This window comes from Coregonus clupeaformis, chromosome 10, assembly GCF_020615455.1.
Source record: "Coregonus clupeaformis isolate EN_2021a chromosome 10, ASM2061545v1, whole genome shotgun sequence".
Taxonomy (NCBI): domain Eukaryota; kingdom Metazoa; phylum Chordata; class Actinopteri; order Salmoniformes; family Salmonidae; genus Coregonus; species Coregonus clupeaformis.
This window is the reverse complement of record NC_059201.1, coordinates 18132004-18145679: the sequence shown is the minus strand read 5'-3', so window position 1 is coordinate 18145679 and position 13676 is coordinate 18132004. Positions and strand designations below refer to the sequence as shown.

Sequence of the window (13676 nt, the reverse complement as noted above, 5' to 3'; positions counted from 1 at the left end):
TCTACTCCATCTATTTTATGTCCTTGATATGCAAATTGTAAATAGTTTGTATAATGTATGATGATTCATCTCATGTCAAATCTTATCACAATGAATGTTTTCAGGAAAACAATATGTACTGTTAAAATTGTCGCTTTATTTTATTTTGTTGACCACTAACTCAAAAGGTACTGCGGCTGTAAAGCATCCTTCCTTGTGTTCTTAATCCTGCCAGTTTGCTGTGAGTTCCTAGAAAAGGCTCTGCAGGGCCAATGTGTGCATTACTAACTCCACAGCAGCACAACCAAACCGTTCAAGTTCTCAAAACCCCTCACTGTTTTACTGCAGATTACACCAGTGAAAGCAGAGGGTGTTAATATGTTCATTAAGTGTTTTAATTACAGTTCCTCATATTTGGTGAGGATTCACCAGACCCTCTGTTAAGGGTGCTTATTCAGTGTGGCTGTAGCACAAAAAGATTGGGGTTTAACCTTGTGAAAAAATAAATACTACTGATACTTATCACTGCTGTTCCACAGGAAATACTGTATGTATGACCTGTATTTATTTTATTTGTTAGTTTATGATCATGTCATGCTCACCTGTACTGTATATTGATTTGTTTTTTATAGTTATTGGGAGATGTCCAAGAGGACACGGCGTGTGTACATGTTCATATTCTTCCTGAAAATGTGGTTGCTTATGTTTATGGCTATGAGTGGGAGGCGGGACCTGGGTGTTTGTCTGCATACCGTTAGGCAGATGGGTGGTGAGATTGTCCATCTTTGGTCAGAGAGAAATCCTATGTAAATGTCATAGGCCATGGTTGGGATGCGTCTCTATGGCCTTGTTTTGAGCACACACTGTTATTAAGGGGGAGTATGACAAGATGAAATGCTGTTGTATTGCACTATGGAGTGTTTAATGAAGCACTGAATTATGAACACCCAGGTCTCTGTCCAGACATCTGGACAAAAATCAAGCTTTTTAGTCCTGAAAAGGTTTTCACGGTTTTGTTTCCAATCATGTATATAGGTACTATTATATAGCCTAGAGTAATAAATACAACAGTTTTCCTAAGTTGTTTGTCTGTTTATTTTACTCACACATACCAGTATGTACACCGAATGCAAAAACTATTTCCATTAGAGCCTTGGTGTATGCATCTTCCAACCACTCATTCAAATCAGAAGCAAAGTTCTAGTTTAATGTCTATCCCGATTCATGTTCACAAATGTGTGGTCAACACAGCAGTCATCCCATTACCGTAAGTTAGTGTTGCATCACATCCTGCTCTTCCCACATCCTCCAGCTGACCTACACCCACAGTTACACATCAACCCTACTGCTCCACCAAGACAAAACACATTCAAAAGTACATATGTAAAACAAACGACAGAAAACTACAGAAAAACAGTACCATGTAAGAGAAACAATATTTATTGCTCATGCATTAAATTACCATTTCAATTCACATTAGTAGAAAAAACTGCATTTACATACTTGTACATCTTATTCATACCATGAAAATGTACTGAGTCAATGGCCCAAGAAAGTCCCTTTCATACATGGTTTGCCCTCTGAGAATGTAAAAAGGAGAAGGAAATCACTTTTAGTAATGAATGGCTAAAATGGAATCCTATAACAAGGTGATAATGGAATAAAGTCATGACAAAAAAGGGACTGTCCAAAATGTCTACTGCTTCAACGATATACCCCCAACACAATCAGGATGAATATCTCAGAAGCACTCAGAATATCCAATCATAAGACAGGCAATGGTTCACAAGCAAAAGTGACCGAATCCATCATGATCAATCCACACGCTCACACTGCATGTTGTTGAAAACTTTCTAAAGAAATCTTGTTGGGAAATGAGTAAAACTTAAAGGCAAAATAATCTCATCTAGCTCTAGAAGGATTTTGAGGAACAACGCTAAGCAAACCCTAAAAACACAGACTCATGTTACTGCCACAACCATTTCTCCAGTCTTCTGGTCAGAAAATGTGAGTGTCAAGTCAAACAAGGACACACTGAACACAACCATAAAAACACTCCAATTCACATGAGCACTTTACAAACTGAAGAGGAAATAAGAAAACATTCTGAAATGTACGCTATGCCAAATCAGAAACAACACGCAATTACATAAATAGTCGGTGGTTTTGAATCGATATATAAGAAATAAAACTAATGACATCTACAGCAGTTCCATCTCGGACATTCCAGACTTCACCTACTGTAACCAAAACAGCGGAGTTGTTATGGTAGCTTCCAGTACTAATATATATAGTTCCTCTGTGACATACATGACCTTGTGATCCATGATTGGCTAGTTGTGCTTTATAGACTCCAGCCCTATAAGGATGATGGGAAAAGGAATGCTGCTCAGTTAAGAGCCAGGGTGGAAAGTAACAGACTCCTCTCTCCAGTGTCTCTACAGACAAAATGTGAGAGAACGGGTAGGGAATGGATTTGTCTGAGAAGTGGATAATTGATCCCCTTCACATAATTAGACATCATTCCTGTACTGTATAGGTCCACCACCTGCACCGAGAGGAGAGAGACTAGGTTGTGTTGGGCCGCCCAGAGTGAACAATGGACATAAAGCTCCACTCCATTGGCCAAACCTGGTCCTGCTTCTTGTTTGGGTATGTTATGTTGCTTGGGTTTTGGCTTGGTTTAAAGTGTCGCTTGGTACTGTATGTGTCTATATTTCTGAATTGAGAAAGTCAATGGAATTCACATTTTTGTGCAGAGAGAGAACGAGATCCTCGTGTTCAAGACGTACATTTGTACAGGAGGGAATATGTTGACAGATTCCTATCTTTCCCTCTCCCACATCACTCCTCTTTCTTCCTCTCCTCCAGGATCCTCCTCCTCTCTATCCTTCCTCATCTTTTTGGAGGAGTCTCCCTTCATCACTCCCTCAAGCAGTTCCTGAAATACAAACACCAGATGAATCTCTTTAGTTCACCTTGAAAATTATTTAAATCCTTTAAAACGACAAAACAATGAACAGGTAAGACATTGCCTCCCAGGGACTGAGTTGAAACGTAATGACATTCACATTGTTTTCATTTGATTCATCAAGGTCAGTGCATAGAGCAGGTTTGTGTTTACCCTTGTCTCCGTCTCCATTAGTGAGCACCAGTGCCTGGAGGATGTCGGAGAGAGAGACGATCCCCTTCACCACCTCCTGCTCATCAACCACCACCAGCCTGTGCACCTGAGAGAGAGAAGAGAGAAACACAAACCATAGGTTACACAAACTAAAGGCTTTATCAGTTTTTCCACCTTCAAGTAAGGTTATGTTGACTTAGTAATGGCAAGGTTAGATCTCAGCACTGGTGTATATTTTACATTATGATTGTATGTACTACTTGTATTGACATTGACTAACTCCCAAGAAACTGTTTAAACTGTGGACCCAAACAGTAATACAATTTGTATACACAGGCGTCTCCATCTCTCTCACCTCTGCCTCCACCAGTCTGTTGATGATGGACTCCAGCGTATCGTGTGTACTGCAGGTGAGCACTCCCTCAAAATACTGAGAGCGGTGCTGCAGGGCTTTGGTCACAGTCACGTCCAGGTTGTTGTACGTCTTCTCTGCTGCTAGGTTCTGTGTGGGGGACATTATTACTTCTCAATGCTGCTTGTGTTCAGTACTATATTTGGATAGCAGAGATGAAAACACACAAAGACAGACACATACTGTCATCTATGGGTTAATTGAGTCCAGTGCAGTGAGCCCACGTGCTCCCGTTTCCCCAGGCTGATGGTTAATAAACCTGTCAGTCCGCTGGTCGATAACAGCCCACAGGCTCTGTATACTGCTGGCCCACTGGATAAGATACCCATTGATCTAGAACAGGAGAGCCTTACTCTGGTCTGCATTGAATTCCTTGCCTTTATAATATACTCAACGCACAAGGATACAGACAATTCTGGTTACTGTCTCCTACTGTCTTTGTTTCCTCTCTTTGCCCATCTCTCAAACACCCACAATGAGCTAAAACGACAATATTTTCTGCTGACCAGTGACTATACTGTTTAAATATGGCTCATTGGTAGCACAGCTGTCCGGTACTTACAATGACATCAAATTTGGAGTAAATGTCCACCACTCGTCCTGTGTGTGAGAGAGAGACACACGAGCACATGAGTACTACATACCATAGCAGGGTCAGAAATCATATTTAACCCTTCATTCAACAAACTGTCCCCCCTTATTCACCATTGTCATCGACGACAGGCAGGGCAGACACTCTCTGCTCCACAAAGATGCCAAGTGCTGTGTAAAGAGGTGTGTCAGAACGCACCACTGCAATCTTATGGAATGTTCCGATGCCCAGCTCCTCTAGAGTCTGGCCTAAGAAAGCAGGTTTCGGCATCTCCGATATCTGGGAATAATAACACACAAGGTTCCACTAATGTAAGTGGCTTGAAAAATCACACAGAAATTAAACACAGTATTTTACCTAACTCCAGAATCAATAAACATTGGGGTGTGGATTTAATTAACAAGGCCTACAGTCCTAGAACTGCTTGTCTTGCCTTCTTTACTGCCGAGAATGAGACATTGAGATGTCAAGGAACAGCGGGTGATAAAACGTGGTGAAAGAGATCACAAAAGAGACTCACAAAGAGCTTGAGGAACTTGAGGATCCTCTTGTGAGTGAGGATGTAGAGAGTGTTCCCTGTCAGAGGGTCGATCACAGGCAGTCTGTGGATCTTATTCTTCAGCAGAGACGACACTGCATCATACAGACTGAAACAGGGAGGGAGAAAGGGGAAATTAAAAACACCTTTGTGGCAGTATCAGGGCCCATTCAGACAACCAATGCCAGTCAGTAACCGAATTGAGCTCAGGCTGCTTGGACCAACTGTTCAGAGACAACCCTCACCATGGCAGTAGACCTACCTTTCATTCGGGGATATGCTGACTAGGGGCTTGAAGGAGTCTTGAAGGTAGACTTCTATGGTGAAGGAGAACAGAATAGGCACTAGTTAGCCTTCTGCCAGTAGATGATTAGTCACTTATTATTAAACACTTAATGAATGCTCTTACCTCTCCACGTCTCTATCTTGTGCTCCTCCAGCTCATATATCTGCACCTGAAACATTAAAACAGGTGAAAATGCTGACTAACAGAGCAAGGGTAGTGAGAGGCATGAAGGTCAACTGTTCATTAGATAGGATATAAGTGCTGCAAATCACTTGTCGCACCTTTCCAACCTCCACCACCACTGATATGATTAAAATGTGAAATTGAGATAGGGTATGCTATAAACAAGCAAATGTAGAAACTGTGGAAGACAAGGGAAGGCTGAAAGCTAGGACAGGCCTTACCAAAGGAGACTTGTAGTAGCGATGGAGGATGTTGATGAAGTCTGTGATGGTAAGCATACCTGCAGTGAGAGATCAGCAGGAGAACAGAGTCAACTCTACTCATTGTGCATTTTGAAATCTCCCAAAAGCCCAGGCAACAGAAGTTGATGGACTGTCTTCTTACCTACAAAACACTGCTTCTTACAGTCCCAGAGTGGTGCTGCTCTCACCCCATTGGACACCAGAGCGAAAAATGCCTTCTTTACCTACGGAGAGATTAACACAGTTATACACATAAACACAAAGCAGCATCTTGGGTCTAGATTCATTTGACAGGAAAGAGTTAAAAGCTGGATGTGGTCTTGCCTGCAGTGAAGTATCGAACACCACCAACTTGGAGCTGGTAGGGACCAGGTCATAGCACCGATGAGACTTCATAAACCGGGTGTAGACATTATATTCAGAGTCTGTGGAGAATGAGGAGGAGGGGGAAACAGGTTCAATTTACTGTCCATTCAATATATGCATTTACAATTTTATATATACAGTGGGGAGAACAAGCATGTAGAGGTCTGTAATTTTTATCATAGGTACACTTCAACTGTGAGAGACGGAATCTAAAACAAAAATCCAGAAAATCACATTGTATGATTTTTAAGTAATTAATTTGCATTTTATTGCATGACATAAGTATTTGATCAGCAATTATTAGAAAATGGAAGAAGTTCAAGATGACGGTCAATCACCCTCGGTCTGGGGCTCCACGCAAGATCTCACCTCGTGGGGCATCAATGATCATGAGGAAGGTGAGGGATCAGCCCACAACTACAAGGCAGGACCTGGTCAATGACCTGAAGAGAGCTGGGACCACAGTCTCAAAGGAAACCATTAGTAACATACTACGCCGTCATGGATTAAAATCCTGCAGCGCACGCAAGGTCCCCCTGCTCAAGCCAGCGCATGTCCAGGCCCGTCTGAAGTTTGCCAATGACCATCTGGATGATCCAGAGGAGGAATGGGAGAAGGTCATGTGGTCTGATGAGACAAAAATATAGCTTTTTGGTCTAAACTCCACTCGCCGTGTTTGGAGGAAGAAGAAGGATGAGTACAACCCCAAGAACACCATCCCAACCGTGAAGCATGGAGGTGGAAACATCATTCTTTGGGGATGCTTTTCTGCAAAGGGGACAGGACGACTGCACCGTATTGAGGGGAGGATGGATGGGGCCATGTATCGCGAGATCTTGGCCAATAACCTCCTTCCCTCAGTAAGAGCATTGAAGATGGGTCTTTGCTGGGTCTTTGCTGGGTCTTCCAGCATGACAACGACACGAAACACACAGCCAGGGCAACTAAGCAGTGGCTCCGTAAGAAGCATCTCAAGGTCCTGGAGTGGCCTAGCCAGTCTCCAGACCTGAACCCAATAGAAAATCTTTGGAGGGAGCTGAAAGTCCATATTGCCCAGCGACAGCCCCGAAACCTGAAGGATCTGGAGAAGGTCTGTATGGAGGAGTGGGCCAAAATCCCTGCTGCTTTGTGTGCAAACCTGGTCAAGACCTACAGGAAACGTATGATCTCTGTAATTGCAAACAAAGGTTTCTGTACCAAATATTAAGTTCTGCTTTTCTGATGTATCAAATACTTATGTCATGCAATAAAATGCAAATTAATTACTTAAAAATCATACAATGTGATTTTCTGGATTTTTGTTTTAGATTCCATCTCTCACAGTTGAAGTGTACCTATGATAAAAATTACAGACCTCTACATGCTTTGTAAGTAGGAAAACCTGCAAAATCGGCAGTGTATCAAATACTTGTTCTCCCCACTGTATATAAAATAAAAATCTAAAAATAAATAAATAAATAAATGAATCCATCCAAAACCACTCATTCCTATGAGTGTTGAATAACTAATATATGAGAATTTTTTTGGTGAACATAGGTTTCATTTTGCCGTTATAATAAAATTGGAAGCAACATCAAAATAGTTGTGGAGATCTGTTGCAGCTAAGTCAACTACAAAACACACAATGCAATGCTCTCTCTCTCTGGTCAAGCTGGCTAGCTAACATAGCTACACACAATAATACCAAAGTCAATATCAGCATGTGAAGTAGCTAGCTAGCTGTAAAATCACAGAAACAAACTGCACTATCCAGTACATATTACCTCAACTACCTCAACTAGCCGGTGCCCCCGCACATTGACTCTGCAACGGTACCCCCCTGTATATATAGCCTCCCTACTGTCACTTTATTTTACTGTATATATAGCCTCCCTACTGTCACTTTATTTTACTTCTGCTCTTTTTTTCTCAACACTTTTTTGTTGTTGTTTTATTCTTACTTTTTTTGTTTAAAATAAATGCACTGTTGGTTAAGGGCTGTAAGTAAGCATTTCACTGCAATGTCTGCACCTGTTGTATTCGGCGCATGTGACCAATAAAATTTGATTTGATTTGATTTGATCAACTAGCCCATGTCCACTAACTTTTTTTAGATAGATTTTCTAGCCCATTGATTTTGTTGTAATGTTTGAGTCACTCAAATATCACATGAACACACGAGACATGGCAAAACGTGTAGAATTGCAAGAAATTAGCTTTAAAATGGCAGAATCTCTCCACCAAGAAGAGGGGTGTGAAGAGTCTGTCATGAACAGTGCTTGTGCCCATAGAAATAGACGCAGTGCGTGGGGCACAGGATGTTCCCCAATGCTGGAAGGGGGACCCAAGTGAAAATGATTTTGGATCCCCTGGTCTAGATTGCTATGGCAATGACCCTTTCTCACAGAAACACAGTGCGAGGAGGACTAGTCTGGGTACCAGTCTTTTTAACTTACATTCCACTCCTATCATTTGCAACTGGCATTTAGGCAATTTCAACGTTCAATATGCTGCCGGATTTACGGTGCAGTTGCTGATTGGTAGTTGGAAACAATATTTCCATGACAACTTTATGGAACATGGGGTGCACACAAATGTGGCGCAATATAGAATTTGAATTTTAAGAACAACAATAAACAATACTGTTGACCTACTGCAGTCAATCTCTTGTCAGAAGGCAAATAGTCTGGGTAGCCATTTGATTAGATGTTCAGGAGTCTTATGGCTTGGGGGTAGAAGCTGTTTTGAAGCTTCTTGGACCTAGACTTGGCGCTCCGGTACCGCTTGCCGTGCGGTAGCAGAGAGAACAGTCTATGACTATGGTGGCTGGAGTCTTTGACAATTTTTAGGGCCTTCCTCTGACAACGCCTGAGCATAAGGCAAAAGATTATGTGGTCTGATGAGACAAATTTAACTCTTTGGCCTGAATGCAAAGCGCTAGGTCTGGAGAAAACCAGGCACAGCTCATCACCCATCTAACACCATCCCTACTGTGAAGCATGGTGGTGGCAGCATCATGCTTTGGGGGGGCTTTTCAGCAGCAGGGACTGGGAGACTGGTAAGGATAGCGCGAACAATGATTGGAGCCAAATACAGGTAAATCCTTGATGAGAACCTGCTTCAGAGTGCAAACGACCTTAGACTGAAGCGAAGATTTACGTTCCAATAGGACAATTATCCCAAGCATTAAGCCAAAGCAACGCTGGAATAGCTTCAGAACAAGAATGTGAAAGACCTTGAGTGGCCCAGCCAAAGCCCCTACTTGAATCCTATTGAAAATCTGTGAAGATAACTGTTCACCGCCGCTCCGCATCTAATTTAAGAGCTTGAGAAAATCTGCAAGGAAGAACAGGAGAAAATCCCCAAATCCAGATATGCAAAGCTGACACAGACATACCCAAGACGACTCAAAGCTATAATCGCCGCCAAAGGTGCTTCTACAAAGTACTGACTCAGGGGTATAAATACTTATGTAAATTAGATATCTGTATTTCATTTTCAATACATTCGCAAAAATTTCTAAAAACATGTTTTCACTTTGTCATTATGGGGTATGTGTGTAGATTGGTGAGAAACAAAATCTATTTAATACATTTTTAATTCAGGCTGTAACACAAAATGTGGAATAAGTCAAGGGGTGTGAATCGTTTCTGAAGGAACTGTATGGGCTAGCATACGAACAGTGGATTAATAGCTCTGCCTATTAACTTCTAATTTTACACATCTTGGTCTTCACTGTTCCCTTCTTGTGCAATTCATGCATCACTGCTGGCATGTCCACTGGCCTCTCTCTCTCTTCCATCCTTTCGGTATTCCTCTCATAGCTCTTGAACCAGTAGCCAAGCCCAATGTGTGTCCCAGAAGTAGCAATATAGTTTGGTCCCTTATTTTGAGCAATAAAAAAATATACATGTATAGTCGAGGAAAGTAGCACCTTGCTCTTGCTTGCTGCATATAAAATAGATTACAGTGTTCACAATGAACTGGCAGGGAAGTTTGAATGGTGAGAGCTTTTCTGGTGTTATGTGATCACATTGGCTGGTGGTAGAAATGCAATAAACGGGAATCCTCTGTTCTCCCCGCGCCTAATGTTTATGTTTACAATTAAATGACCAATGTTAGAATGTTTCCAATCAAATGTATGAATTAAGTTAGAACATTTTCCTATCAGTCTAATTTGCATAAACATTGTGATTGGATGATAGCTGTGAGGGTTATCAAATCAGGATCAAATCTTTGGACCTTCATCGAAATTATTAATGATAGAATGTTAATATTTGAAAACTGCCGAACGCCCAGTCTCTTTGGCAAATGACAGGACTGGCAAGGAGTGGAATGTAATAGCTGAACAGAGAAGGCAATCAGGCTAGAGGACGAGTAGTCTTGAAAACCTGACCCTAGACGTAGTTCCTCTATGCCAAAAGAGTCCATAATTGAAACCAGACCATAGCCACTGTGTTGCCTAGGGTCGAGTTTTCAAGACGAGAGGACGAGCTGGGAGGAGGAAAAACGCATTGCGCGATGAACCTTGAAGGAAAAATGAGCTGAATAATTTGCTTCACTGTTTAGTTGTCAGCTAAATATATACTTTGTCATGATGATAGACAGATGGATGTGTGTTCTAGACAAGCATGCCCATACCATCTTTTGGCTGATTTGGCGATCTGGAGTGCAGGTAATTGTTTTAAAAGCGTTATGAAATGTGATAGTTTGTTATCCCCCCCATCTCCATTGACGAGAACCTTATGATGACATAGCACGTCACGTTTCATTTCTAAGTTGGATTATCCATTTAACAATTTCTCCCCATCATGCATAGCCATCATGCATAGCCTAGCTATTTATGCTTCCATTGCTGTCCTAATAGACAGCAATGAAAGGATAAATAGCTATGCTATCCATTAACAGTAAAATAAGGTTCTTTACCTTCTAGAAGTGGCTCCTTTTTACAATCCACATCATCAACAGAAAGTGGAATCTGAAAGAGAGTCAGAGTATAGGTTCATTGATTCATTTCAACTACACTGAACAAAAATATAAAAGCAACATGTAGTGTCAGTCCCATGTTTCATGAGCTGAAATAAAAGATCCCAGAAATGTTCCATACGCACAAAAGGCTTATTTCTTTCAAATTTGGTGCACACATTTATTTACATCCCTGTTAGTGAGCCAAAATAATCCATCCACCTGACAGGTGTGGCATATCAAGAAGCTGATTAAACAGCATCATTACACAGGTGCACCTTGTGTTGGGGGCAACAAAAGGCCATTACAATGTGCAGTTTTGTCACAACACAATGCCACAGATGTCTCAAGTTTTGACGGAGCGTGCAATTGGCATTCTGACTGCAGGAATGTCCACCAGAGCAGTTGCCAGATAATTTAATGTTAATTTCTCTACCATAAGCCACCTCCAACGTCATTTTAGAGAATATGGCAGTACGTCCAACCAGCCTCACAACCCCAGACCACGTGTAACCATGCCAGCCCAGGACCTCCACATTCGGCTTCTTCACCTGCGGGATCGTCTGAGACCAGCCACCCGGACAGCTGATGAAACTGTGTGTTTGCACAACCAAATAATTTCTGCACAGTTGTCCTCACCAGGGTCTTGACCTGACTGCAGTTCAGTTGTTAAATGCTCACCTTCGATGCAACTGACACACTGGAGAAGTGTGCTCTTCACAGATGAATCCCGGTTTCAACTGTACCGAGCAGATGGCAAACAGCGTGTATGGTGTTGTGTGTGCGAGCGGTTTGCTGATGTCAACGTTGTAAACAGAGTCCCCCATGGTGGCGGTGGGGTTATGGTATGCACATGCATAAGCTACAGACAATGAACACAATTGCATTTTATCGCTGGCAATTTAAATGCACAGAGATAACGTGATGAGATCCTGAGGCCCACTGTCGTGCCATTCATCCGCCGCCATCATCTCATGTTTCAGCATGATAATGCACAGCCCCATGTCGCAAGGATCTGTACACAATTCCAGGAAGCTGAAAATAGCCCAGTTCTTCCATGGCCTGCATACTAACCAGACATGTCACCCATTGAGCATGTTTGGGATGTATGACAGCGTGTACCATTTCTCGCCAATATCCAGGAATTTAGCACAGCCATTGAAGAGGACTGGGACAACATTCCACAGGCCACAATCAACAGCCTGAACAACTATGTTAAGGTGAAGTGTCTCGCTGCATGAGGCAAATGGTGGTCACACTAGATACTGACTGGTTTTCTGATCCACGCCCCTACCTTTTGTATGGGTATGTGTGACCAACAGATGCATATCCATATTCCCAGTCATGTTTAATCCATAGATTAGGGCCTAATGAATTTATTTCAATTGACAGATTTCCTTATATGAACTGTAACTCAGTAAAATCTTTGAAATTGTTGCATGTTGCGTTTATATTTTTGCTCAGTGTAGTTGCTGCAAAATGCCAAGGAAATTAAATCACTTATGTTTCCTCAACAAGAACCCAGAGTTTTTTATATCACCATCCATGTGTTAGTCTTGGCTAATCATCACCTGCGTTGTATCAGGAATAAAAACTAGCGAACATACTGCTGTTTGAAAGTGGTTCAATCATGTTTGTTTGCTCTTCCTAACCCAATATATAACAAACACGTGGGAGTCATTGCCTAACTGTCCTTGTCGCATTTAGATATAAGAACCTTTGGACAGAAAGGTAACGTTGGCCAACAACCGGCTTAGCTGGATCACACTAGCTAGGATAACGTTACTAGACAGTTCAGTTCCTGCTGTCAATGTAACGTTAGCTAACACGATAGCTACCCAACGTTAGCTAACACGATAGCTACCCAACGTTAGCTAACCTAGCGAGGTAGAATAAGACTAAACTTCTGAACCTATCTGACATGAATTATGATAACTAGGACTTGACAATCTCAATAGCCAACGATGGCCACCAATTTGGTATGTAAAGTAGCCATGATGTAAATTAGTTAGCGCTAGAAAGCGAACGTTACTGACTGAAATGTGACAACACAACAAGGACGCAACTAATTAACGTTAGCTAGCCACTACTAACTAGCTTGGTTCGCTGGCTAGTTACGAAACACAACAGATAACGAAGTTGTTCTTGCTAGCTAGCTAGCTAATATGTCAGCTTGAACGTTGCTCGCAGTGTAAGCTACTTACACAGTCCATATTCCATTCACTGTCTCGTCCTTGCTTGATCCTGTAAGATAGCGAAGTAAACCACCAAATGTTCTTCTCACGACGGACTTCTTCCCGAGGTATGTTTGTGAAACTTTAGCTGGACTGATAGCCTGAACTGAACGACGAGAAAGATGCCTTGGAATGATTGGCACTCCCCCGGAAGCGCGAGAGACTGCGATTGCCCCCACTAACAGTACTTTCTTCTGATTGCGCATGACCGTGAAGAAAGCGTGAGAAGGGGTAATAGGGTTAGCCTGGGTACCGGTCCATTTAGCTAATATTCCATTCCTTGCCACTCCTTGTCATCCTTGCCACTCCTTGTCATTGACAATGAGACTGGCCTTTTGGCAATCTTCAAATTATGAACATTCTACCATTAATGAGCTCGAGGAGAACAGTGGATTTGATCCTGATTAGATAACCCTCACAGCTATCATCCAATCCCCCATGTTTTTAAATAAATATTTTTATTTTTTTAAACATTTTTAGTCATTTAGCAAACTCTCTTATCCAGAGCGACTTACAATTAGTGAGTGCATACATTTTTCATATATACATACACATATATACACACATACATACATACAGTGAGGGAAAAAAGTATTTGATCCCCTGCTGATTTTGTACGTTTGCCCACTGGCAAAACATGATCAGTCTATAATTTTAATGGTAGGTTTATTTGAACAGTGAGAGACAGAATAACAACAACAAAATCCAGAAAAACACATGTCCAAAATGTTATAAATTGATTTGCATTTTAATGAGGGAAATAAGTATTTGACCCC

General features: G+C 41.7%; 1 protein-coding gene across 1 annotated transcript; it reads right to left on the bottom strand.

Annotated features, from left to right (window-relative positions):
• Positions 1-1403: 1403 nt before the first annotated feature.
• LOC121575256 (5'-AMP-activated protein kinase subunit gamma-1-like) lies at positions 1404-13068 on the bottom strand. The gene is made up of 13 exons (XM_041888223.1): positions 12871-13068; positions 10628-10679; positions 5681-5781; positions 5499-5580; positions 5336-5394; positions 5055-5100; positions 4908-4962; positions 4628-4754; positions 4221-4386; positions 4078-4115; positions 3459-3605; positions 3104-3209; positions 1404-2920 (listed from the first exon to the last, which is right to left on the bottom strand). The coding sequence occupies exons 1-13, from the start codon at positions 12877-12879 to the stop codon at positions 2910-2912; spliced, it is 999 nt and encodes a 332-aa protein (XP_041744157.1). The 5' UTR covers positions 12880-13068; the 3' UTR covers positions 1404-2909.
• Between the last annotated feature and the right edge of the window lie 608 nt (positions 13069-13676).

What these genes read in the sequence shown, in the direction of transcription:
- LOC121575256 (XM_041888223.1), bottom strand. An exon ending in GCTACTACAAGTCTCCTTTG is followed by an intron (nt 5,101 to 5,335) that starts GTAAGGCCTGTC and finishes TTAATGTTTCAG; the next exon opens with GTGCAGATATATGAGCTGGA. An exon ending in CAAGATAGAGACGTGGAGAG is followed by an intron (nt 4,963 to 5,054) that starts GTAAGAGCATTC and finishes CCTTCACCATAG; the next exon opens with AAGTCTACCTTCAAGACTCC.